Source organism: Bactrocera oleae, chromosome 6 (assembly GCF_042242935.1).
Source record: "Bactrocera oleae isolate idBacOlea1 chromosome 6, idBacOlea1, whole genome shotgun sequence".
In the NCBI taxonomy this organism is placed as follows: domain Eukaryota; kingdom Metazoa; phylum Arthropoda; class Insecta; order Diptera; family Tephritidae; genus Bactrocera; species Bactrocera oleae.
The window spans coordinates 24,668,101-24,691,947 of record NC_091540.1 but is presented as its reverse complement, the minus strand read 5'-3'; the positions used below and the strand labels follow the sequence as shown (position 1 = coordinate 24,691,947).

Here is a 23,847-nt window from a genome sequence, read left to right as displayed (position 1 = left end):
GTTTATATACTTATATACTTATATATACGGATTGTTGTCGAGTTTGCGAGTTATTGTCTTTTCGTTTTTTTTTTTAGTCGATTTATTGAAACGGTTATGAATTGCGTTTTTGGGATTATGATCGGTTTATCGTTTATTATTTGCTTTTTCGTTTATATCTGCGGTTGGTAGAAAGCACAGCTTCACGAGCGGTCTGGTTAGCGTTCAGCTTTGGGTACGGAGATCAACTACTCTTATATGACCGTCGGAGCCATAATGTAGCCTTTCTATGCGACCAAGCTGCCATTCGGTAGGGGGTAGACAATCATCATGAATAATGACACAATCTCCAAGCTTCGGCGCCTTTACTGGAGCTTTCCAGCGGTACCTCTTGTGGAGGTCCTTTAGATAATCTTCTTTCCATCGGCGACTAAAATTGTGATGAAGAATTTTGATTCTTTCCCATCGGTTTAATAAGGATAGCGACTCCACGTCTGGCTCAGGTATGGCCAGAATGGGTGCTCCTTTGAGAAAATGCCCAGGAGTTAGGGCGGTGAAATCGGAGGGATCTTGCGAGAGGATTGTGATTGGCCGTGAATTGAGTACGGCTTCAATTCGAATTAATAAGGTCGAGAATTCTTCATAATTAAACTTGTAGTTTCCAGCTACTTTTTTGAAGTGGGATTTGAAGCTTTTTACAGCTGATTCCCATAAACCACCCATATGAGGAGCGCTTGGGGGGATAAACTGCCAATTAATGCCTTGGGGTGCGTACTTCTGTACAATCTCAGGTGAGACTTGTTGGATAAAGTCCACAAACTGTTTCTCAGTGGCTCTTTTGGCTCCAATAAACGTTTTGCCGTTGTCACTCATTATTTTTGAAGGAAAACCACGCCGTCCGACGAAGCGAGCGAATGCCGCGAGAAAAGCCTCTGTCGTCAGATTTGTACATATCTCAAGGTGAACAGCTTTTGTCGTAAAACAAACAAAAACTGCCACATAGCCTTTCATTAAAGTGGGAGATCTTAACATTGAAGCCTTTATCTGGAAAGGCCCATCAAAATCGACACCTGTTGTTGTGAAGGGCAGAGCAAAGTTGCAGCGTTCAGGTGGAAGTGCTGCCATTATCTGCGTTCGCATTTTTTGCTTGTACGTTGTGCAAACTTTGCACATGTAAATGCACTTCTTTATTTGAGGCTTAAGACGGGGAATATAAAACTCTTGGCGGACTATTTGTTGCATGAGGCGGTGCTCGGCGTGTAGCATCAGTATGTGGACATAATGCAGATATAATGTGGCAAGCCGTGCTTTTTCTGGTATGATTATGGGATGTCGTTCGTTGTATGTCAGGCTGGAGTTGACAAGCCGACCATTCGCACGAAGCAAACCCGTTGTGTCCAGAAATGGATTTAGTACTAAAAGTGAGCTCTTTTTATCGATTGGCTTCGAATCTTTTAGCAATGATATTTCTCGGCTGAAGTAGCGCGTTTGAGTAGATGCGATAAGAGCGACCTTTGCTTTTTGTAAGTCTAGGTGCGTCACTGTATTGCATTGGGAGTGTAATGAAGTTACTCCCTTAAGTTTAATTTTGAATCGCTCTATGAACTTGAGCATGTAAGCTATTACCCTGAGTGCTCGGGGATACGATGAAAATCATTCGAGGATGTCAGTATCATCCACTGTTGTGTGAAAAGAGTCGATTTTTCGACTTTCTGGGGCAATTATATTGCGCATGGGCGATTGTGGCCAAGAATCGGGAGATTCTGTTAACCATCGGGGGCCATTCCACCAGAGGGTGGTAGTGGCAAGATGCAGGGCTTTGCATCCTCTTGTACCTAGATCAGCAGGATTGTCAGAACTGGTTACATGTCGCCAAGTGGCTGATCCTACTAGGTCAAGGATTTGAGACGTTCGATTGGAAATATACGTCTTCCATGCATGTGGTGGTTTTTCTAACCAGGCGAGTACGATTTCAGAATCGGACCACAGATATAGTTTGTATTTTTCCATGTTTAAATGCATTCGCACCATGGACACTAGTTTGACTAGTAGTAGTGCTCCACACAGTTCAAGTCGTGGCAGACTTATTGTTTTTAACGGAGCTACTTTTGCTTTTGCTACTAGTAAGTGGTTTGTGGTCGCAATATCGCTTTGTGTGCGAACATATATAGTTGCGCAATATGCCTTTTCAGAATCGTCACAGAAGCCGTGTAGTTCGACTTTGTGCTCTGGGGCATAATTTACCCATCGTACGACTATTTGTCTATACATTTTTTCGACGTCTCCGTTAAATACGTATTTGAATATACGCCAATTTAATATGAGGAGCATTAAATCTGGTTGGAGCGTGGGTCCCGTAAATAGAATATCATTTAGGGAATTCCCCGAGCTAGTGGATCTTGATGCATTAAAGACAACTCTTACTTTAGTTGTTTTTTTGTCTGGCTTTACTACTGCATGGTACGGCAAAAAAAATGAGTAGTATTTGCCGTTGATGATTTTTTCGCATGGGCTTATTTCCTCCATGTGGTCTAAATGGAGATATTCTTCCAACACGCCATCGTATTCTGGCTTAAGCTCACCTTTTTTAAGTAAGTTCTTTTCCATACTTAAAAACTGCTGTATTGCAGAGGTGCGAGAATGACCTAAGGCGAGTGTGTTAGGAAATTGTTGTTTTAGTGGTAGTCGTACGACGTACCGACCATTATCTGATCTAGTAGTTGTGGCTTTGTAAAAGTCTTCACAATACTGATCTTCAGGGGTTGTGATTGATATGGGGGGGAGTTCTTCTAACTCCCAACATTTTTTCAATTGTGAATTGAGGTATTCGTTTGAGATTTCCTCAACCTGAGTGGTCATGGTGGTAACTGGTTCCGAAACTAGTCCACTTAGGATCCACCCAAAAATAGTATTTTGTGCCAGAAGTGTATTTGAAATTGTCTCAATACCTTCGAGTATTATCTGTGGTATGAGATCGCTGCCTAATAGAAGGTCTATTTGAGCGGGAGTGTTGCAGTTGGGATCTGCTAGCTTTAGGTGTGAAACCTTTTGCCAATGCTTGCTATTTATGTGATAGCTTGGAAGCATATTTGTAAGTTGCGGTAAGACTATAGCTTCCGCTTGGGGGGAAATTAGGGTAATGGGGCAGATTTTATTTGAGTTTTGGACTACTCTTCCGCCCATTCCCGTGATTTCAAAATTGGCTAGTTTTGTTGGCAGTTGTAGCCTATTTTGAGCCCTAGACGCTATGAAAGATCGTTGTGATCCTTGGTCTTTTAAGGCTCTAAGTTTAAACAGCTCTCCTCGGTGTTCGATGGAGACGACTGCTGTGGGTAGTAGTACTCTACTTTGAATTTCGAAGAAGCTTGATTTTTGAAGAAGCTTCTATTTAAATTGTTGTTGCTACTGGCTTGGGGTCTGTGGAAGCTTCTATTTAGGTCATGTTGAACGGGTTTCGTTCTGACCATTTTTTTTATCTACCCTTTCTGCGATTTCATATTGGGTAGTTAGGAAATCTTTCATTTGTTGCCACGTGGGGCATTTTCTTCGTGATGAGAGCGATTGTTCCCATAGAAGTAATGATTTTTCTGGTAATGCGGCAGTGCATATGTTTACCAGTATTGGATCCCAGCTGTCTGTAGGAATATTTTGTGTCGATAAAACCGACAAACAATTTGAAACAGTGGATTGAAGATTGATAAATTCTTCACTAGTTTCCCTTTGAATTTTTGGCAAGTTCATTAATATCGATATTTGTTTATCGACCAATATTCTTTCGTTTTCGAATCTTGATTTAAGAGCTTCCCAAGCCAAATTGAAATTATCGTCATTTAGTGCGAACTGTTTTACTATAACGCCTGCTTGACCTTTAGTTTTGTATCGGAGGTGATACAATTTTTGTGCATTTGTTAATTTTGGGTGGTTTATGTAAACGGCTGTAAACATGTCCCGGAAGGACGGCCATTGTTCATAACCACCATGAAAGATTTCTGTATCACATGTGGGCACCTTGAGATGGATGCCTGAATTTGACTTTTGACATTGAATTTGTGGCAGCTCTACTCTCGGATGTGGAGCAGGTGCTAGGGCTTTAATTAATTTTAATTGATCCGAAATCATTGCTTTTGTTTCTTCAAACTGGTCTAAGCAGTTTTCGTATTTGGCGTAAGCCGAAGACTTGAAATTTTCTGGTAGATCTGAGTCGTCAGATTCTACAATTGCGTCATATGCAGCTTGGAGACGTTTCCAAAAATTGTCAAGATTGTCTTTTTTAATTTCTAATACCGATTCAGAATTTTCTTGAATCGGCGAAGATGAAAATCGAGTGCAGTATCGTATTAGACTATCACTCTCAGCAATGAATTTAGTGTAAGAAATGTCTTTACCCCTCTTTTGCTTTGTAGGTGTACATGGACTTTTATCATCTGAAATCATCTTTGGTACTTTTAACAATTGAGATATTTTTGATTCTTTTGAGTCTGAGCTCATTTAAAAAGGTATGCCGAAATAAATTAAAATATTTTCAGTGTAATAAATATATTCTTCTATCTATTTTTTAAGAAAAGATTTTGATTTTTTTCTTATATATATATATTTTTTTTTTTTATGAATAAACCTAGTGAATCAATGACGTTTTTAATCTTCGTATTAACTCGTATGAATAACTGAACTCTTTTAAGATAGTAAGAGTTTTTAATTTGATTAAGTTGCAAAAATTCGCGTATTTAGTTCGTACCGTTCGTATTCACTCGCGATATTTTTTTATTTTTATTTTTTTTTATTTATTTATTTAATTGATTATTAATAAACGCAAATGATTTTATTTCTAATTTTATGTGTATGTATTATTCGTCCGTAATTCCTATAGGGTATACCTATAAGCGGATCAGCTGATACATATGTACTTGTCGTTATGCGCAATTGAGAGCTCGTCTTAGAGATCAATGCGCTTTGTACATATGTATGTATGTATTATATTATGTTTTGCGCAATCCTGCTTGTTTTTGTTGGTCAAAGAACAAGGGGTATTGCGGAATATTTGCCAATGTGGACTTTGAAGCGAAGTACGTATGTATGTTTGTAAACCTGTGACGGTATGTATGTAAATGCGCGTGTATATATGTACGCAGTGCAAAAAGACCGCGAAAAGGAGAATAATTGACCGCAAGTATTCTCGTAAAATGTATGTATATATGTATGAACGCTGTGCGGGAAGAGCGAGAAATTGCAATTGGTAATGTGCCGATATTTCACCGTATGCACTTATCTATATATGTATCAAATTATGATCTTGTACACGTATGTTAAAAGATAAAATTGAATTTATGTATGTACGTATGTATGTATTGCTCTTGGCAATTATATAAAATATATTTTCAAATATATATGTATATGGTTGTTGTTAGATTAAGTACATATGTAAAAATGTATATGTGCATATGAATATGTGGTATATTATATGTACGTATGTATATATTTTTGTAAATTAAAATGCATATATGTATGTATGTAAATTTCTGTTTTTTTTTTTTATGTTTTCTGTTAAGTTCTCAATTTGCCTTAGCTTACTTGGTTTGACGCAATCCTGCTTATTGCTTTGTTAAGCGTAAGGGGTATTGCTGGAAAAGTTTGCAAGTGAATACTTGAAATATTTTGGTGTGTTGTTGGAAACGTAAAGTGTGTTTTAATACACAAATGTAAGCATACAAGGAAATCACCCCATGTAATATGGCTATTTTCGAGATATGTATATTTTATATGTAGAGATATATATATAATATGTACCTAGCTGTTTTCGGCTCTTTCCGTAAGTTAAACCGTAAATTGAGACAGTTTGGTGTCCGTTATATAAATATTAATTTCGTTTTTTATATGGGGAAAAAACGTAATTTGCCATACATATATACATGTAAATATACTCATTAAGAGGAAGCGATACAACTCACTCTGATTTCCTGCAGGGGGTGTGGGAGATATAACGTGGACGTTATAAGGTTTAGTTGTCCCAGCTGTTGGATTATATGTTTTTTTTGTATCGCGCCCGCTGTTGGTTTATATGTAATTTGATTGGTATGTATTGTATCGCGCCCGCTTATTTGATTTATGTTATGTATTAAGATTCGCGCCCGTTTTGTTAGTTTTCTTGTTTTATGTGTTTTTAATATTTATTGTAGTTTTTTTATATTGTTCAGCCTCATTCCTTTAAGTTATGTGTGTATATGCACTGCACTTATTTTGCGCTTATATATGTACATATGTAGTAATTATATATTGCAACAGCACTTTTTTGGTTTTGTTTTACTGAACACTTTTAGTTATATGTGTATATGCTCTGCACTGCACTTATTTTGCACTTATATTATATATGTACGTATGTATTTTTCTTTTGCAACAGCACTTTGTTTTAAACTAAACCGTTTTTTTTCTTTTTTCGTACTGCACGTACACTGTTACGTTACTGTAATTTTGTTTTTTTTTCCCCGTTTTTAGTAACTGCACTTTCTTCTTATTGTTTTTTCCTCTTTTTCACTTATTTTTGGCCATTTCACAGCCTTTTACTTTAGGTTTTTTTTTTTTTTTATTTTTTTTTTTGTTTTTTTTTTTTTAAACACCCATAGTGCCGTCCACTAAGGCTTGAAGGACCATATTTATTTTAGTACTAAGTAGGACCAAAACACTCACCACTTTCACGTGTTTCCGAATAAAAAAAGCATAAATTTGATATAAAATGTATAAAGGATTTTCCAACTTGAAATTTTATTATTCTTTGAAAATATAAGGTTGTTTAAAAATGATGTGAAAAAACGATATATTTCCGGGGTGGCGCAGAACAGGATTCGGATGATGCGTATACGACGGCGATCGATCGAAAAAAGGGGCCGTATCCAGTCGTCGATCCCTTTTGGTGGTTGGGTAGAGTGGTGAGATCGTGGGTGTGTTGGTGGTGTGGTATATGTTGGTATCCCTCGGTGAATTGTGTAAAGTTGTATGTATTGGTGTGTGGTGTTTTCAGGAGTGGATGGTATTGTGTGGTGTGTTGGAATGTATCAGTGTTGCTTGTGAAGTGGTGTGTGGTGCTTGTGCAGGGATGTTTGCTAAGAAGGCTTATAGCTCATTTAGCCACAGTGAATTGCATTAGTGGTATTTGGATTAATTACATTTTTTAGACATTATATTAAATTTGCGGGCTTATTATAACAAATTGTATGACGAACATATTTTTGGAATACAATTTTTGTACTTTTGTTTAACGATGGACCCTGTTAATATAAGTTGGTTTTTAGATTGTTTTTTCGGGATACTTTATTACTATTATACAATTCGCTATGCGCTGTTTCTATTGATTCACTTAAGTTATTAATAAACTGTCTGGACAGAGCGTCAGCTACTTTATTCTCCTTCCCTGGCTTATAATGACATGTAGGCGAAAATTCCTCGATGAATGCACTCAATCTCTTTATTTTTGAATTGGAATTTTTTTCTGATATAGAGACGCTGGTGGTAGCCTAGGGCGGCAAATTTAGGTCGAAAATTTGTTTTTTCGATTTTCGGAATAAAAAAATACTGACATTTGTACCGAGAAGGCAAGTTGTAAAAATTTAACAGGAATTAAAGTCTTTAACAAAAATTTAAAAAAAATATACAGTACTCAGAACTGCTAAACGCTTTATAAAATATACTCGAATCATTATGAACTTTCAAAATATCGCAGCAGTGATCCAATATTAGCACTGAAATTAAGATACTTTTACATATTTTTTTCACTAATAATTACTATAAGTTTTCCGCTATGGAGAAAAAACGATTTACTTGAGTCAAATAAAAATTTTCTTCCAATTCCTTTTCTTGAACGAAGTAAACTTTTTTTCCTTGACTCAAGTATATTTTCTTGTCCTGAGAAATTTCAGATTCTTGTTCTAATAAACTTGTGTCTTGGCTCAAGTATATTTTCTTGTGTCAAAAACATTTTTGTCTTGAAGTTAGCAAATTAGTTTCTAAGCATTGTTGCTCTTGAAGAGAATTTAACGTCTATCGGGATTAAACCCACGATTTTCTCTGCATGAAGCAGGGTCGCACGCCACTGCGCTAAATCGTCAATGCTCAGTGATGTGTTTTTCTCATCTACATAAATTTAAACTGCGGCTCCACTTTCACTTTTAGAGTTTGATGTGGGGGACTACTTAAAGATCAAGAAAGGAATTTTCTTGTCACAAGATTTTTTTCTTGGTTACAAGGTAATCTTACTTGCCGGTAGCAAGTAAATTCTTGTTTAAGAATTATAAACTTCAAACAAGAAAATAACATTTGATTCAAGAATTCAATTTCAATAGAAATATATATTTGGCCCAATTTTATTATAATATTATATCGATAATTTAATTGACAAATTATCGAATCAAATTTTAAAAAGCTCTTTTTTATTCGTAAAAAATATTATTGATTTTTTTTTAATATAGAATCAGTTTGACATGTGGACAATTGCTATTTGACAAAGTGAAACGAAACTCTATGAAAAAGTAAGTTAGGAAGTTCGGTAATTAGAAAATCAGTACATTTTACTGCTTAACTATTTCATTTGTACTATGTTATCGCGTAGTCGTAGATGGGTTAGAACGCCAAAATAAATGACATGACCGTTCAGTAATTCAAAAGTGACAGACGAATGGTATCACGAGTGCGGCGCAATCGAGTTACAGCGCTAGTTAAAGCGAGATTTTGTTGTATACATTCGGTTCGTCGATGTTTTGAGTTAGAGAGCAAAAGGGGCAGATATATAGCGACGATACATCCATTTATTGCATTTAAGTGAAAAACAAAAGGAAAGTCACTTCGGAATTTTGGCGTCTCACAGTTTTTAATATTCTGTATTGATATTGTGGCGAACACAAGTACCAGAACAAATCAGAATTAACGATAAACTGCCAGAAGCAACTAGACAGCATATTCGTAGTTGCCAGAATGTTCTAGTAGCGAACTTTTGTTAAAAATTTACTATATAAGGGCTGCCGGATCGTGCAGCAGACATAGTTCTAGTTAGAGTGTTGTCGTGATAAGAGCAATTAAGCTATAAGTAAGAACTTGTAAGCTCGAATAACGAGCAATAAGTGTTAAGTTGTTGGAATTAGAAATAAAGATAAGTGTGTAGCCATTAAATTGGGACTTTTATTTAACAATCCAGTGATCGAACTCAAGAATGAGTTACAGGTAGACGATTTATCGAGAAATCCATTACAATTGGTGTCAGAAGTGGGATTGTCAAATAAATTCCCAAGGAGATAATTATTTGAAAATGGCTGAAACAACGTGGTTTGGCGACAAGTTGATTAAAAACTGAATTACAATCACGGTTGAGAGAGGCCATGGAGGCGGAAAACATTAATGTTGAGGAATATGTCTTTCACATGGAATTAGAAGAAGAGACAACAAAGATAAAAGAAAAGGAAGAGGCTCAATGCTCGTCAAAGATTGTGGACATAAACATGGTTTTTGCCGCAATATCGCAAATGGCGACACAATTTAAAGAGGAAGAAACGCGATTGTCAACGCATTTGGAAAAGCTGTTCGCAGCGCAACATGCATGTTTTTCAGCACAGTTGTCAGCACCGAAAGAGCTCGACGTTCATATGTCAGCGCAGGTATCCTCACAGTTGAAAGAGGAGGAAGCATGTGAACCAGGATCTTCACAGTATGAAGAGCAAGAAGCTTGTATACCCGCAAAAGTGTCTTCGCAGTCGGAAGAACTGAACGGGCGTATGCCAGCGCAGGTGTCCTCACAGTCGGAAGAAGAGGAAGCTGGTATACCAGTACAAGGGTCCTCACAGTCGAAAGAGCTGGAACTGCGTATGTCAGGGCAGGTGTTACCACAGTTGGAAGCGTGTGAACCAATAAAAGGTTCCTCACAGTTAGAAGAGCAAAAAGCTTGGATACCAGCACAAGTGTCCTTACAGTTGGAAGAGCAGGAAGCGTGTATACCATCACAGGTGGAAGATCAGCATAAAATTGAACCTGAAACGGATGACTCTGTGCAAGAAGATCCAGAATTGGAAGGAGCATTACATAAGGTGGAGTTGAACCAATGTACAACGATTGGAGAAATAACTACAGGAAGGCCAGTCACAAAATCATATTGGGCAGAACGGAGCAGTTTAAAGTTAGTGTATGGCTGCTTGCATCGAGTATGGAAAAGCGAAAATGGGCAAACCTTCCGAGTACTTATGGTTGTTCCAAGGGTTGGAATTCCTGATGTTCTTAACGTGCAGTACAAATGTCCAAGAGGAGGGCACTTGAGATACATGAAATCCGTGGAGCATTTGAAGCATTTCAATCAGTTACGGAGTGGATAGCCAATTGTGTCGAGTGCATTGCTGCTAAAGGGCCGCGGTCCAGGAGTCATGGTCAGATGAAGCAGTGCAATTCAGGTGCGCCGTTTGAGCGAGTAGCCATGGATGTAGCTGGTCCATTTCCTATCAGTAAATTAGGAAACAGATATAAGGAATACTAAGGAATTCAATAGCATCCTAGAAGACGAGATGAGGGATATGCATGCTATGGTGAGACAGCGCACCAAAATTATGAGCGATAAGATGAAAGCTAAATACGACAAGGCAATAAACTCTGAGGGTTTTGTTGAAGGCGATTGGGTATTGTTATATAACCCACAACGAAAGAAAGGTCTGTCTTCCAAATTACAGTGTAATTGGGAAGGACCATACCAGGTTATTAAACGACTCAATGATGTAGTGTATCGCATACAGACCATTGGAAGACCAAGGAATAAAATGAAGGTGGTTCATCTGGAACGGCTTGCAGCATTTGGTACCGCAAATATGTCTAATCGGGACGATCAGACCTAGGTAGAGGGCAGTGTGGCGAACACAAGTACCAGAACAAATCAGAATTAACGATAAATTGCCAGAAGCAACTAAACAGCGATTTCGTAGTTGCCAGAATGTTGTAGTAGCGAACTTTTGTTAAAAATTTACTATATAAGGGCTGCCGGATCGTGCAGCAGACACAGTTCTAGTTAGAGTGTTGTCGTGATAAGAGCAATTAAGCTATAAGCAAGAAGTTGTAAGCTCGAATAAGGAGCAATAAGTGTTAAGTTGTTGGAATTAGAAATAAAGATAAGTGTGTAGCCATTAAATTGGGACTTATATTTAACAATCCAGTGATCGAACTCAAGAGTGAGTTACAGGTAGACGATTTATCGAGAAATCCGTTACAATATTAATATTTCAGAAGCTCATAATTCTAGTTGTTAACTATAATTTTTCAGTGGTTTCGTGAATAATTTTATAAAATAACATCACTGGTGGGTACGATACGAATTCATTGTAAATAAATATAATAATTTTAATGTTTACGATACATCACCCGTAGCGAAACAGTAAATTTAACTTGATAACAAAAGTGTATAAAAAATTCAAAATTCTTGTCTTATCATACTTATAATTATCTGTTTTGCTTTTATTAGGTAAGTTTTCAAAGTTAGAAATCTGAACAAAGGGTACTGGTAATCACGTACAGAAAACGATACTTTTAATTTACTATTTAATTGTTTCAGTTCTTGAATCAAAAATTGTCGGAATGAGTGATGGAAGAAAGCGACGTAGTGGGGCCGAGTACAGAAAAAGAGTAGAAATTAAAAGAGAAGAACAAAAAAAGTCATCCGACAAACAGTAAAAATTGGATTTTTTTTTTAAAATGAAAGTAAAAGCAGTATTTTGAGTGCAGCAACTTCAAACATAAGTCCTAATACAATCAGAGAACGTATATCATAGAGAAGGTTCATGGTGTGCCGATTGTCAAAATAAGAGAAAAATAATGCTAATAAAAGAAAAATATATATGAGGGACAGCCAATGAAGGGAAAAGCTAATATATATATATGTATTACCATATATGCAAGTGCTTTTTTCTAACTTTTTCTAATATGTGTTTTAATGGGGAAATCCCGCCAAAACGAACCACATAAGTTAATACATGTGTATTGACAATATATGGAGGTGGTTTTTGATTGGAAAAGTACTTGTATATTATATAATATATGTTTTAGTGGAGAAATTGCGCCAAAGCGCAAGTAGTTAGATTTTTTTCTAATTGTAGTTAATATATGTTTTAGTGGGGAAATTACGCCAAAATGAATGAAAAGGAGGAAGGGTCAACGGAATTTTAGTTTTAAAAGATTTTCGACGCGAGTAGATCAATTCGTTCCGTTTTTCCGTTGTGGGTTTACTATTTTTCGTATAAATATAATATAAATGTCAGTTAAAAGGAAGTGTCGTGTTCGCGAGTGTGTTGCAGAATCAGACAGATTTTTTTCGTTTCCGAAAAACGAGGAGGACCTCCAAAAGTGGGTGGAAAACCTGAAAATCCCACCACCGCTGGATTTACCCTCCCACAATGCATTCATTTGCATTAAACACTTCGAGCGAAGTGCAGTGGGCGTGAAAAGACTGAAGGCACATGCTGTGCCCACCCTCAACCTTGGTAAGTTTTTCTTCTTTCAATAATATAAAATTATATAGAGTTGTTTATATAAATATACATTTGATAACTTTATTAGGATTAGGAAAACTTTAAAACTTTATTTTAATTAGAAACACGTGTATAATTTATAATATATTATTAGTATGGTAGCAATATAATATGTTACATCCATACAGTTATATGTGTATGTAGGCATGTATGTATATTGAGAGTATAATTTTGGTAGCAAATATACTAATGTTTATATGCATACATACATATATTACATCCATACAGTTGTATGTGTATGTAGGCATGTATGTATATTGAGAGTATAATTTTGGTAGCAAATATACTAATGTTTATATACATACATACATATATTAACATGTGTACATATATAAACATTAGTATATTTGCTGATACTTCTAATATAAGTATATACAGTGATGTGCGATGACGGTAAAACAATAATATTTATTATTGGTATTACATTAATATTTAGTGAATTATCCATGGTTTTTTAAAACTGCTGTGCAAAGTCTAACGATTGTTTGTATCACATAAAAATAATTGAGTAAGATATAGGAAGATATATATACATAAATGATCAGGATGAAGAGACGAGTTGAAATCCGGGTGACTGTCTGTCCGTCCGCTTTTAGCATCTTTATCGACGGTGTGAAAATAGGTGAAATCTAAAACGAGTATGGTATACTTTGCGAGAGTATAAAATCAACCCTTATTCATATACAACGTGGCATGCGTAAATGGAAACAAAGTCAACAGGTCATGTGCATATATACGGGCAGATGTGTGTACAAAAAATTCGAATATTTACATACGCACATTCTTTGACAAATACAGTCAAACCCGGTTAAGTGCCAAAACCAAAGATGGAGATTTTTTGTGCCTTGTAGTACATAAGCGATTGTGGTACTTAAGCGAGTGGTACCAAACAAAATAATTTCTTTGTATTTAAAACACAATTAACGTTTTCCTTAAAAAATTAAGAAAAAAAACGTGAGATGCAGCAAGACACAGGCAGATAAGAGGGATTGGAGGAGTGATATTTAACCGGGGTTTACTGTATACATAAATCAGAGGAATATTGAATATTTTCTTTAAAAAGTTTCTTGAATTGTAAATCGACAAATATACTATGTTGTCACTTTTATTCTAAAATATTTTAATACTCATATTTGAGGGGTTGTCACTTTTCCCTTCTAGAGGGAATATCAGAAATTTGTTCAATTTATGATTTTTAGCTTTTGCCATCGTCGTGAAAAGACGCTTGTAGACAAAAGCATGCTCGGGGAGATGTGAGGGTATCTGTTTTTATGAATGAACCGAGGTTGCTTGTTAAAACTACGCCTGCGTTCATGAATGAAAATGTTGTTGTGCAATTTACTATAAATTTGGGCTTCGCCTATTTGGCTGACATATTGACTTGTGACGATTGTTGTTTTTGTAAAACAATGTTTGATGTTTTTGCGGGGGACATATTTACATGTGTACGCATATACATATGTATGTATGTTGGTTTGTGTATGCATTATTTGTTCGGCAATTTTATGTCTACACATATATTGTGTCGATATATGATAAAATTATGATTTCAATTTCTGAATCCGCACATTCAAATGCGCTTGTGCAGATATACATATGATTATATATAAGATTAATATGATAAAAGATGTACATATGTACATATACATATATTGTAATAAATTTAATCTCTATTAGGAAAGTATATTATGTAAAAACTAAATAAAATCATTAAATTCCCAAATTGACTATATATAATATTTTTAAAATTACTTAGATTTAATTAATTAATTAGAGTCTTATCAGTTTTGCATGCATTCATAAAAATTCGCAAAATGATATTCATATCAATAAATATGTTTGCATATAAGCGTATAAGAATATAAGCCAAAAGGCTAACATGCAGCTGTAATATCAAAGCAAGTCTCTGAGCATAATTTTCATACAATGCTCAGCTCTGTTCACTCTCCACTGTTAAAATTTCTCCTTCCGAGCCAAAAGTGGTGAAGTCCACTATTAAAATCTTGTTAGGTTTTGACAATTCACACTCTGGTCCGCAATTGAACCTTCTCTATGATATACGTTCTCTGATACAATACAATACAAGATGAGACCGATACATACTCTGCTGTTTGTGACAGTGTGGCAGAAGCGGAATCATCTGTAAGTCCAACAATTAAAGATTCGTCTCAGAATCAAACGTCGAGTCCTAACGACGTCGAAATAGTACGAACAATCAAAAGTCTAAATAAAGATCCCGCGCTTGGATAATTGACGACAAGTTGCTTTGATCAAAACAAATATTGTGACTTCCCTAAAAGTGAAAGAATATATGTTGATCAGCGTCGTTTTCTGCCAACTAGTACCTTCTAAAGAAAAATTAAAAGCAATGATGTGAAAAATCGAAATTGGTTAGTTTATTCTGAAAGTAACAGATCTATATATTGTGGACCATGTTTTGCATTTGGTCCATTGTAGTGTAGAACTCAATTTGGGAACGGAGGATTCAATGACTGGAAAAATGCAGATCATCGAGTAGCTCAGATCTACTTTTCATCCTCGACCTTTTTCTGGCTCATCATATTGAACGGTTTGGGAATTAAGGATCAGGGAGTACCAGTTACTTATCAAAGGCCACGATAAATTTATTCTCTGGATGGGTCAGAAAGTTTTAAGGAAGATTGGAGGCGAATTAAAAAAAAAAAAATATTTTTCCCTAATCATCGATTCAACACCAGATATAGCCCACACATATCAACTCATGCTCGTCATTAGATACGTTTTGGATTCTGGAGAACCATGTCAATGATTTCTTAAATTTTTTCCGTCAGTGGGATCACTGTTCCTGATCTTTACGAATTATTCCGTAAGTTTTTCATAGCTGAACGAGAGAATTTTAGTTTTTTTAAAGAAAAGGCAATGGAATTTAGTGTGTGAAAACATTATACAAAAGAGATGGGAAAACGACAACCAAAAAGAAAAAAAAGATTTGATGATACTCCCGAAGAAGATATTCGAATGTCGGCAAGTGATTACTTCAAGGTTAACACGTTTCTCATTCTCATAGATAGACTCATATCCGAATTAGCAAAGCGGCAAGATATTTTCATTTCTGAGAGAGTGAATGAGTTGTCACCATCAAGTCTGGCAGAAAAAGCCAGTTTTTTGGAAGAAACGTATCCTAATGACTTATAAACAGACTAAGTTCAGGAATGCGTACACTTTCAAGCTTACCTGCCCTCTGAAAGAATTTTAATAAAAGCAAAATCTGTATTATTGAAAAGTCTGTCTTCGTTCTGGCGACAACAAAATTTAGAAAATATTTATCCAAACTTGGATATAGCACTTCGTATTGCTTTTTGTACATCAGCAACAAATCGTTCTAGTGAGAGAACTTTTCTTGCTTGAAGAGAGTCAAGAACTATTTATGATCGACTTTAAGTCAAGAAAAGCTAAACACCTTAGTAACGCTTTTATAATTTAACCTTATTTTTAATACTAACAAATAATTAAAAAAGTAGAATTATTATTCAGTTTTTAGATTGTAATTGTAATAAAAAATAGTTATCAACGTTCTTGGAGTGCACATTTTTTGCATTTGAAAATAATCAAGGATTTGATACCATACCTTAGTTTTTAAGTCATAAAGTGGAAATTTTATCGATAGAAAGTATAATTTATGAAAACTTAAACTAAGCTATCGAATTTCAGAGGTAGAAGCGGCAGCAAATCTGTAAATCCGCCAATGGAATACGCGAAATCATCGTAATAGGCCTATTATAATATTTTGAGACAATAAAGGTCTTAACGCATTCGATGAAGCATCAGTAGGGCTTATCATAACAAATTGTAGGTCGAACGTATTTTGGAATACAATTTTTGTACCTTTCCTTACGATGAGCCCTTTCTTAATATTAGTTGGTTTTTAAATTAATTTACGGGATACTTTATTGTTTCTATGACGTTGGTAGAAGACTCTTCGCTATACGCTGTTTCTATTGATTTACTTAAGTTAATAAACTGTCTGAACAAAACATCAGCTACCTTATTCTCCTTTCCTGGCTTATAATGAAATGTAGGCGCAAATTCCTCGATGAATGCATTCCATCTCTTTATTTTTGAACGGGAACTTTTTTCTGATATAATGAAATGTAAATATTTTGAATACCATAAAGATAATGCCGAAGGGTTTTCATACTATGGCAACCAATTCGCGCTCATTTGTTGCGTAGTTTCGCTCAGTTTTGGATAGCGAACGCGAAATCATCGTAATAAGCCTATTATTTTGAGACAATACAGCTCCTAACACATTCGATGAAGCATCAATAGTCAACTCAAAAGACTTATTAAAACTGGGTACAGTAAAAGAACGTCTTCAGAAGCCAGAATAGTTTTAATTTTTTTAAAGGCATGCTTTGCATCCGAATCGAGCATTATCTGAACGTTTTTTGACTTACTATCTGCGACTTACTGGCATTTTATAGTTAATAATATCATGAATTTTCTTAGGGCATATTCAAATGCCATTTCGCGAAACCAAAAATCCTAAAAATTCGACCTCTGCTGAAAAGGATGGAACTTTTCTGCCGAAACACGCATACCTGCTGCCTCTAGTTTCATTAAAATGCGATTTATATGATTCAAATGCGATTCTTCGTCGGACGAAAATATAATAATGTCATCAATGTAGACGTGAAAAGTCTTACCTATCTCGTCGCGAAGAATATCATCGATAGCGCGCTGAAATATAATTGGCGCATTTTTTAAGATAAACGGCAATCGGCAGATCTCACAGTTGTCGTTGTTGATATTAAAAGCCGTTTTTGGTCTATCTTTGTTTCGCAAAATAATTTGGTGAAAACCCGATTTTAGATCTAGAGTGGTAAAATATAATGACTTGCCTAGGTTTGCCTTCTGTCATTCTTGGCAGATATGTCGGGAATGGGGTATCGATCGAGGACAGTTTTTTCGTTAATTTTTCGGAAGTCTATGACCAAACGCAGCTTTTGCTTTCCGTTTTCGTCCAGACCTTTTTTAGTCACGACATGGACCGGAGAGTTATAAGGAGAACACGACTTACGAAATATGCCATCCTTTAGAAGAGATTCGATTTCTGCGTTAATAAACTCCGCTGCTGAAATTGGATAGGGGTAACTTTTCGAAAATTGTTGCCACTACGTTCGTATTACATGTAGGGCTCTATCTGGGTGTGCAAATGCACTTGAATTTTTATCAATCATTTCACGAAATTGTGCTTCAATAGTGGATGAAACAGAATTTGCTTCTATTGTGATTGAATGTATTTGATTACAACGGAGATGCTAAAGTTTGGTTTCACCACTACGATGACGTAAATATCCAGCTTCGATATCAATTTTCGTATTAATCTCTTTAAAGAAATCGTAGCCGATTATACCATCAAATTTAGTTATATTCGTAAGCAAATAAAACGTCGTTGTGTGATGAAACACATTGATCAAACACTTTCTTTTATAAGATTAACCACATTTATTGATTTTAATGTAAATGGGTTTTCCATTACCTTAATTCCGTTAAGAAATGGAAGATTTTTGATTAAATTCCGAATGTTATTGATTGATTAATTTCAATTTCTAAATTATAAATGGATGGTTTACCGGGGGGTATTGCTGGTCTTACTAAATTACCCATGGCAAATGTTTGCTCAAAATCGTAATGCTTATGATCGTTAAGTCTTAAATGCCTATCTACCTTATCGTAGTATTTTGAAATCGATAAATTTCCTTGCCTTGGAATACTTAATTTGTTTTCCAAGACATGAATTGATCTTTTATTTGCGTAAGTTGGATCGAGCCTATCAATTATTACCTTGAAACTTAACACAGTGTTAAAGGACGATAAAGTCGTGTTAGTTGACCCAGCAATTTTATGTCTAAAAATACCCATTGCCACATAGTACCGTTCCGAACCTTCGGGATATTAGTTAATTACAAAATTTAAATTTTCTCTGTTAAATTCAGGCAAAGATTTTATTAAAATAAGACTGAAACTTCCCGAATGTATTACTAATTTGATCGAAACCGGTAAGTATGGCTCGACACGTGTTGGCTCAAGCCGTCTCAGAGCTGAAGTAAGGTTATTAATTTGGGCCGCTAGTTCTAACTTAGTTTCTATATTAGCGGATCTTATTGCCTGTAGCACTTTATCAATCGAAACCGATTCACTAAATTTTATGATATAAATTTCTTCGGGATATTAAATTTTTAGTGTATGTGGTTTTAAAAAATAGTTTTATTTAAGATAAACTTTTAACCATAAAAAATGCAATATAGATTTTATTTATATAACTTTACTATGAACGGGGTATTTACGTGTTCGGATCACACCTTTGGGAATAATTTGAATCTTGAAACTTGAACTTTAATTTTTGCTTAATTATAAAGCAGTTTCCGAGGTGTGAACGTAAACTTTCAATATTAATATAGCCTTTTTATTTTCGAAATTTAACTTTAAGTATAGCTTGTAAGTCACACTTTATCAATTTTAATTTTCACTTACAAATTTACTCCAATGTAACTTAAATTTATACTGGGATAGATGCTGAGAAGTTTCCCTCGATGTCACGGATGCTGATGTCCTGGGATGTAATTTTATGTAAAATACTCCATCGATGTCATCGATTTTTTTTTTTTTTTGGAGTTCTGTTCCACTTCTGCCTTTATATGGCAATTGATTGATGGGTTTAAATGTTGATTTTATTCTGTGCTTTATGATCAAATGTTACGCGCAACCAACCAAGCATTTTACAAATGTACCGATTTCGTATTGCGGGTTGAGCTTAATTAGCAAAGCGAGGCAATAATTATTTCTCGACTTCTTAAGTGCCGCATTATGGTTTGAGCCCTTAACCATTATTCGCTAGTGGAGCGTGATATATAGATACTCCATCGAATCACGACATCGTTGTTGTGTCGTAACTTCTAGTAGACTATGACGAGTGCAAATGATATGGCGCACAAGTAAGAGCGCATGCGCTGTGTAAAAACGATTCTCACTCGAGTGTCGAGTGTCGAGTCGAGTCGAGTGAAAGATCAAGCCGCTAACTTCAGAAAAGGAAATTGCAGATGGCGCTACACTTTCTATCTTAACTACCCTCCTTGTCAAGTCCGAAACGTTCTCGTTGCGGTAATCCATTAAGCTTAGGCGGGGGTATTCAAGAGGTGTCGTATGTTGCTTGGAGTACTCCATACTGTTGTTAAAAAAATTGTGATTGGTATTGTAAAGTATTGGTAGTTGGGATGGCTTGGTTGAGCGTTCATAACATTTTCAATTATAGTGTTACAAATTCAATTAATTTGTACTCTATGAATAGTTGACAATATGGTTTAACATTTCACTTGATAATTTGAAATTTAAAAAGTGTTCACTATAATTTTTGAATTTATTTGTAATGGTTTTTAATTTTTGTGAACGTGTGCGTAAACGGAAAATATCATCTGAGATTACCTTAATGGATTTTTTTTCCATGTATTAGAGCTGTGCTCTCTTTCTACTACTTTTCCGACATAGATATAATAAAATTTATTTCCAAGCCGTTTATTACTTTTCAAAAATATCTTCTCGTCCGATTCGTATGTTTTCATCGTTTTATTTTTGTTTCATTTATTTAATGTTTTCTCTTGCACTTTAAACAATTTTTGGAGTATTACTTTCAATTCTTCATTTGAACAATTTTGAAAAACATCAATTGGCTTGACATTGGTTGTGGAGTGAATACTGTTGTACTTATGTGTTGCTAATAGTACGAGATCTATAGTTTCGCACAACTGCTGTTGCTGTTTGATGGAACGGGCTATTTCCATTAACGTTGAATGGAATCTTTCAACCTACCCATTAGGGGGCGTCCATAAATAATGTGAGGTGTTTTTTTAATATAAAGTCCATCAACCTGAGTGATAGGGTAAGGAGGTGGCAGAAAACGGTCGTGAAGAATCATATGCAGATCACTCCGGCGTGGGCTGCAGCACTTTTGGTCATCGCATTTCACAACCTAAAGAAAAAATTAAGAGCAATTTCTCTTTGTAATTCTTAACAAAAATTTGTTGACATTAGCGCTCGTTAAAAAATATAAAAAAATAGGCACGTATAAAAATTTGATATGAACCAACTGCAATGTATCTTTGCTCCAGATATTGGCTCTCTCTAACGTGCTCAGTTTTTTTATGCTATTAATTGTAACAATAAAGTTTATATAAAAATATATTGTCTTGAAAAAATATATTTAACCTACCTTTTGAAGCAATGCTAAAGTAGACAAAACTTTTCTCTTAGTGGATTCTCTGAGAAGCCGTTCAATCTCATATTGAATGTGATGTGTTAACTCTTCATTATTACATTTTACAAATGTACTCATTTCGCATTGCGAGGTAAGCTTAGTTAGTAAAGCGAGGCAACAATTATTTCTCGACTTCTAAAGTGCCGCATTGCGGTTTGAGCACTTAACTATTATTCGGTAGTGGAGCGCGATGTATTGATACTCCATCGGATCACGACGATCGTTGTTGTGTCGTAACTTCTAGTAGACTATGCCGACTGTGCTCGAGTGAAAATTATATAGCGCACACGTAAGAGCGCATGCGCTGTGTAAAAACGGTTCTCACTGTCGAGTGTAAGATCAAGCCGCTCACTGAAGCCAAGGAAATTGCAGATCGAGCTACACTTGCTATCTTAACTTACACTTTTTACAATTTTTCAAAAATTTCATTTGTTTTAAAACCTTTCAAAACAAAGAATCAAATCATTGCGCGATATAAAATTTTTCCCACATTAAAAAAATACTCTGACACGTTGATTTCAAATGGCTTGTAAACAAATAATTAATTGACAGAATGACTTGTCACTTTGCATGTGTTGTCGCGACAGATGTACCAACTTGAGAAAAAATAGGTAGTAGTGCTATTTCTTGGTGAGCACTACGCACTTTTCAACCAACCGAATATGTTCAAGGGTTTCCGTGTATATTTCGTTAGTCGGACCAGTCGTTAGTTTAAAAAAATACTATTGATAGTATCGATAGTTTTTTCTCTTGATATCTACTTACTTTAAATTATGAGACCTCGGCTGTGTACAAATTTGTATGGATTTATTATAAAAGAAAACATTAACAACGCGGGAAAACACATAAAATTAATATCGTAACATAAAAAATTTTCCATGTAATTATATAAGTAAATTTTTATACATTTACAAATGTAATATGAGATCAATAAATTTATACGTAAATTAATTCCTCAACATCCACTTGTTTTTGTTTAACAATTATAATTTGTTTCCGCTTTTAACCTTTAGTGCTGTTCTCCTATCAGATATTAGCAATTCAGCTTGGCTAAACATTCTCTGCGATTATGTAAAATTAAAATTAATTAACGTGATATTCGTTTATACGCACTGTAGGCAGACTAATACCTCTGGGTGTATGTATGAGTATGTATAGGTATATGCATATTGTGAAATTCGATCACAACAGAATGTTCACTTAATGTGTTTCAATTTCATGATTCTCTAAAATCAGGAGTCCTAAATAAAATGGAGGTTACTTTACAATTCTTGTTTTTCCATAATTTTTCTTAATTCTTATTAAAATACTGCGTGAATGAATAACTAAAGTTATTTACAGCTCGCATTTCAGAACGTTAAAAATTCTTACCTAATTTTAATATTTCCGCAACATTCTTTTAACGCACCCAACACATAATTTAAGTGTAATTAATAGCGAAATTTAATAATTTGTACATTATTTTAAAACTTGTGTGTACTTTCGAATTTGAAGCCACATGCGCGAAGCCGAGCCAAGAATGAAATGGGGATATTGAGGCTACCATTCCTGCAAGCCACCAATCGGGAAAAAAAACCGGTTAATTGCCCTACAGCGTTATCAGAAATCTTTATAAGTGCGATCGTTCATGCTCATGGAGCTTATAAGTTGCACAGTGTGTATGGGTTAGTTTCCGTTTTAATTCCTTCAATGTATTGGAGTTTCCGTAGCCATGACTGGGATGTTATCCAAAATTAAACTTCATATTTGGTATTACCAGACTATATCATTATGTAGAATTTTGCAATTTTGTAAAAATTGTTGGTAAGTTTCGTAAGGAATAAGCCAGCGGTAGTCAAAATAAATCTATAGTGAGACGAAAATAAAACGATCGATACTATCGATAGTCCCATCGATTATTTTGCAGCTTTAGTATGCTTATCTTATTTAATTGCGTATTTTATTTTGGTGAATTATTTGTCCTTTTTTAGTTAACACGGTACTTTAACTACCTCTTTACTGTAAGGTTTACTTAACTTAATTAAAATTATTTTTCCTGGTAGATATGTCTTTATTTTTTTACTTACTCTTGTTGTGGTATTCGATATCCTTGCTTGGTTTCTGAGATAAATTTTGTAGGTTACTTTGCCTGCTTCTTTCTATGTCTGTGGGGGTAAAAGTAACATTTCTATGAAAAAATAAGTCCACCGGTCTTTTTTATGTTGTAGAATGAACTGAATAATTATATTCGGACACTGCTCTTTCAAAAATTTCTGTGTCCACCGTTTTATTTTATGGAACACATTATTTCTAATAGTGAGGAGTGGAATATTTCCACTTGTCCATTAGCTTAGTTTTTGTATGGAGGAGTAGTGTGACCTTCTATTCCTAACTCGTCTATCATCATATATATAAATATCTCTTAGATGTCTTCTAACGTCGTCTATCGCTCTGCTAGTTAGGTCTTTTGTTATTGCGTATTTTGTAACGTCTCCTAAAACAAAATCGGAGACGTCGGTTGTTAGTTCAAAATCATTCTCGAAATTTGAATGTGCTAGAACAATGTATCTCTTTTGATACAAAGGTGTTTTTTATTTTATTGAATGTTTCTAAGGTTTCGTTATCTAATTTATATATAATATATTTTCGTTGAATATCGTTTAGAGACATTTCTCACTTCTCTCTTAAGAGTGCTGCTAAAGGTTTAGCTATTTTTAATAAATCGTCGTCCCAAGAATTCTATTTCCTTTTTTGCAAATGTACCTTTATCTAATTGGATTTTCATATCTGCTAAGGTTTGAAATACTAATTCTATATTTTTAAATTTTAAATTTTCATATTCTTACTATTCCATTATTTCTTTCTTTTTTTAATGTTATTGGATACGGCTAAGGTTTGGAGTAAACAGGGGTTTCAGTTGTTGTTCGTATTTCATTGTTAAACAGAATAGTGTAGGTGAGCTTTTCGTCGGGATCGGCGATAAGGTTTAAGCATTATTAATTTAATTTTATATGGTTCTTTTAGCGAGAGATGCGAAATATCGATTCCGACATTGCTGAC

The 23,847-nt window shown here is 35.0% G+C and overlaps 1 protein-coding gene and 1 long non-coding RNA gene across 9 annotated transcripts in view; one reads left to right on the top strand and one right to left on the bottom strand.

The window, feature by feature from the left end:
- The window catches only part of LOC106622981 (limbic system-associated membrane protein), a 79,159-nt gene that overhangs the window by 17,526 nt on the left and 37,786 nt on the right, over window positions 1-23,847 (top strand). Inside the window, exon 2 of one of the 7 annotated variants that reach the window (XM_070112221.1) lies at window positions 4,383-4,475. The exons of 5 other annotated variants lie outside the window; for them this stretch is intronic. In XM_070112221.1, coding sequence (XP_069968322.1) covers window positions 4,383-4,475 — 93 coding nt within the window. Of the gene's footprint in view, window positions 1-4,382; window positions 4,476-12,357; window positions 12,468-23,847 lie in introns of those variants that run through there. One more of the 7 variants, XM_070112222.1, reaches the window with a different exon arrangement.
- On the bottom strand, window positions 18,942-22,803 carry LOC118682531 (uncharacterized). Of its 2 annotated transcripts, XR_004978351.2 has the most exons (3): window positions 22,180-22,803; window positions 20,764-22,049; window positions 18,942-20,523 (listed from the first exon to the last, which is right to left on the bottom strand). It is a non-coding gene; the product is annotated as an uncharacterized lncRNA (long non-coding RNA). The 2 variants fall into 2 exon arrangements; XR_011397196.1 differs by having other exon boundaries at window positions 20,764-22,803.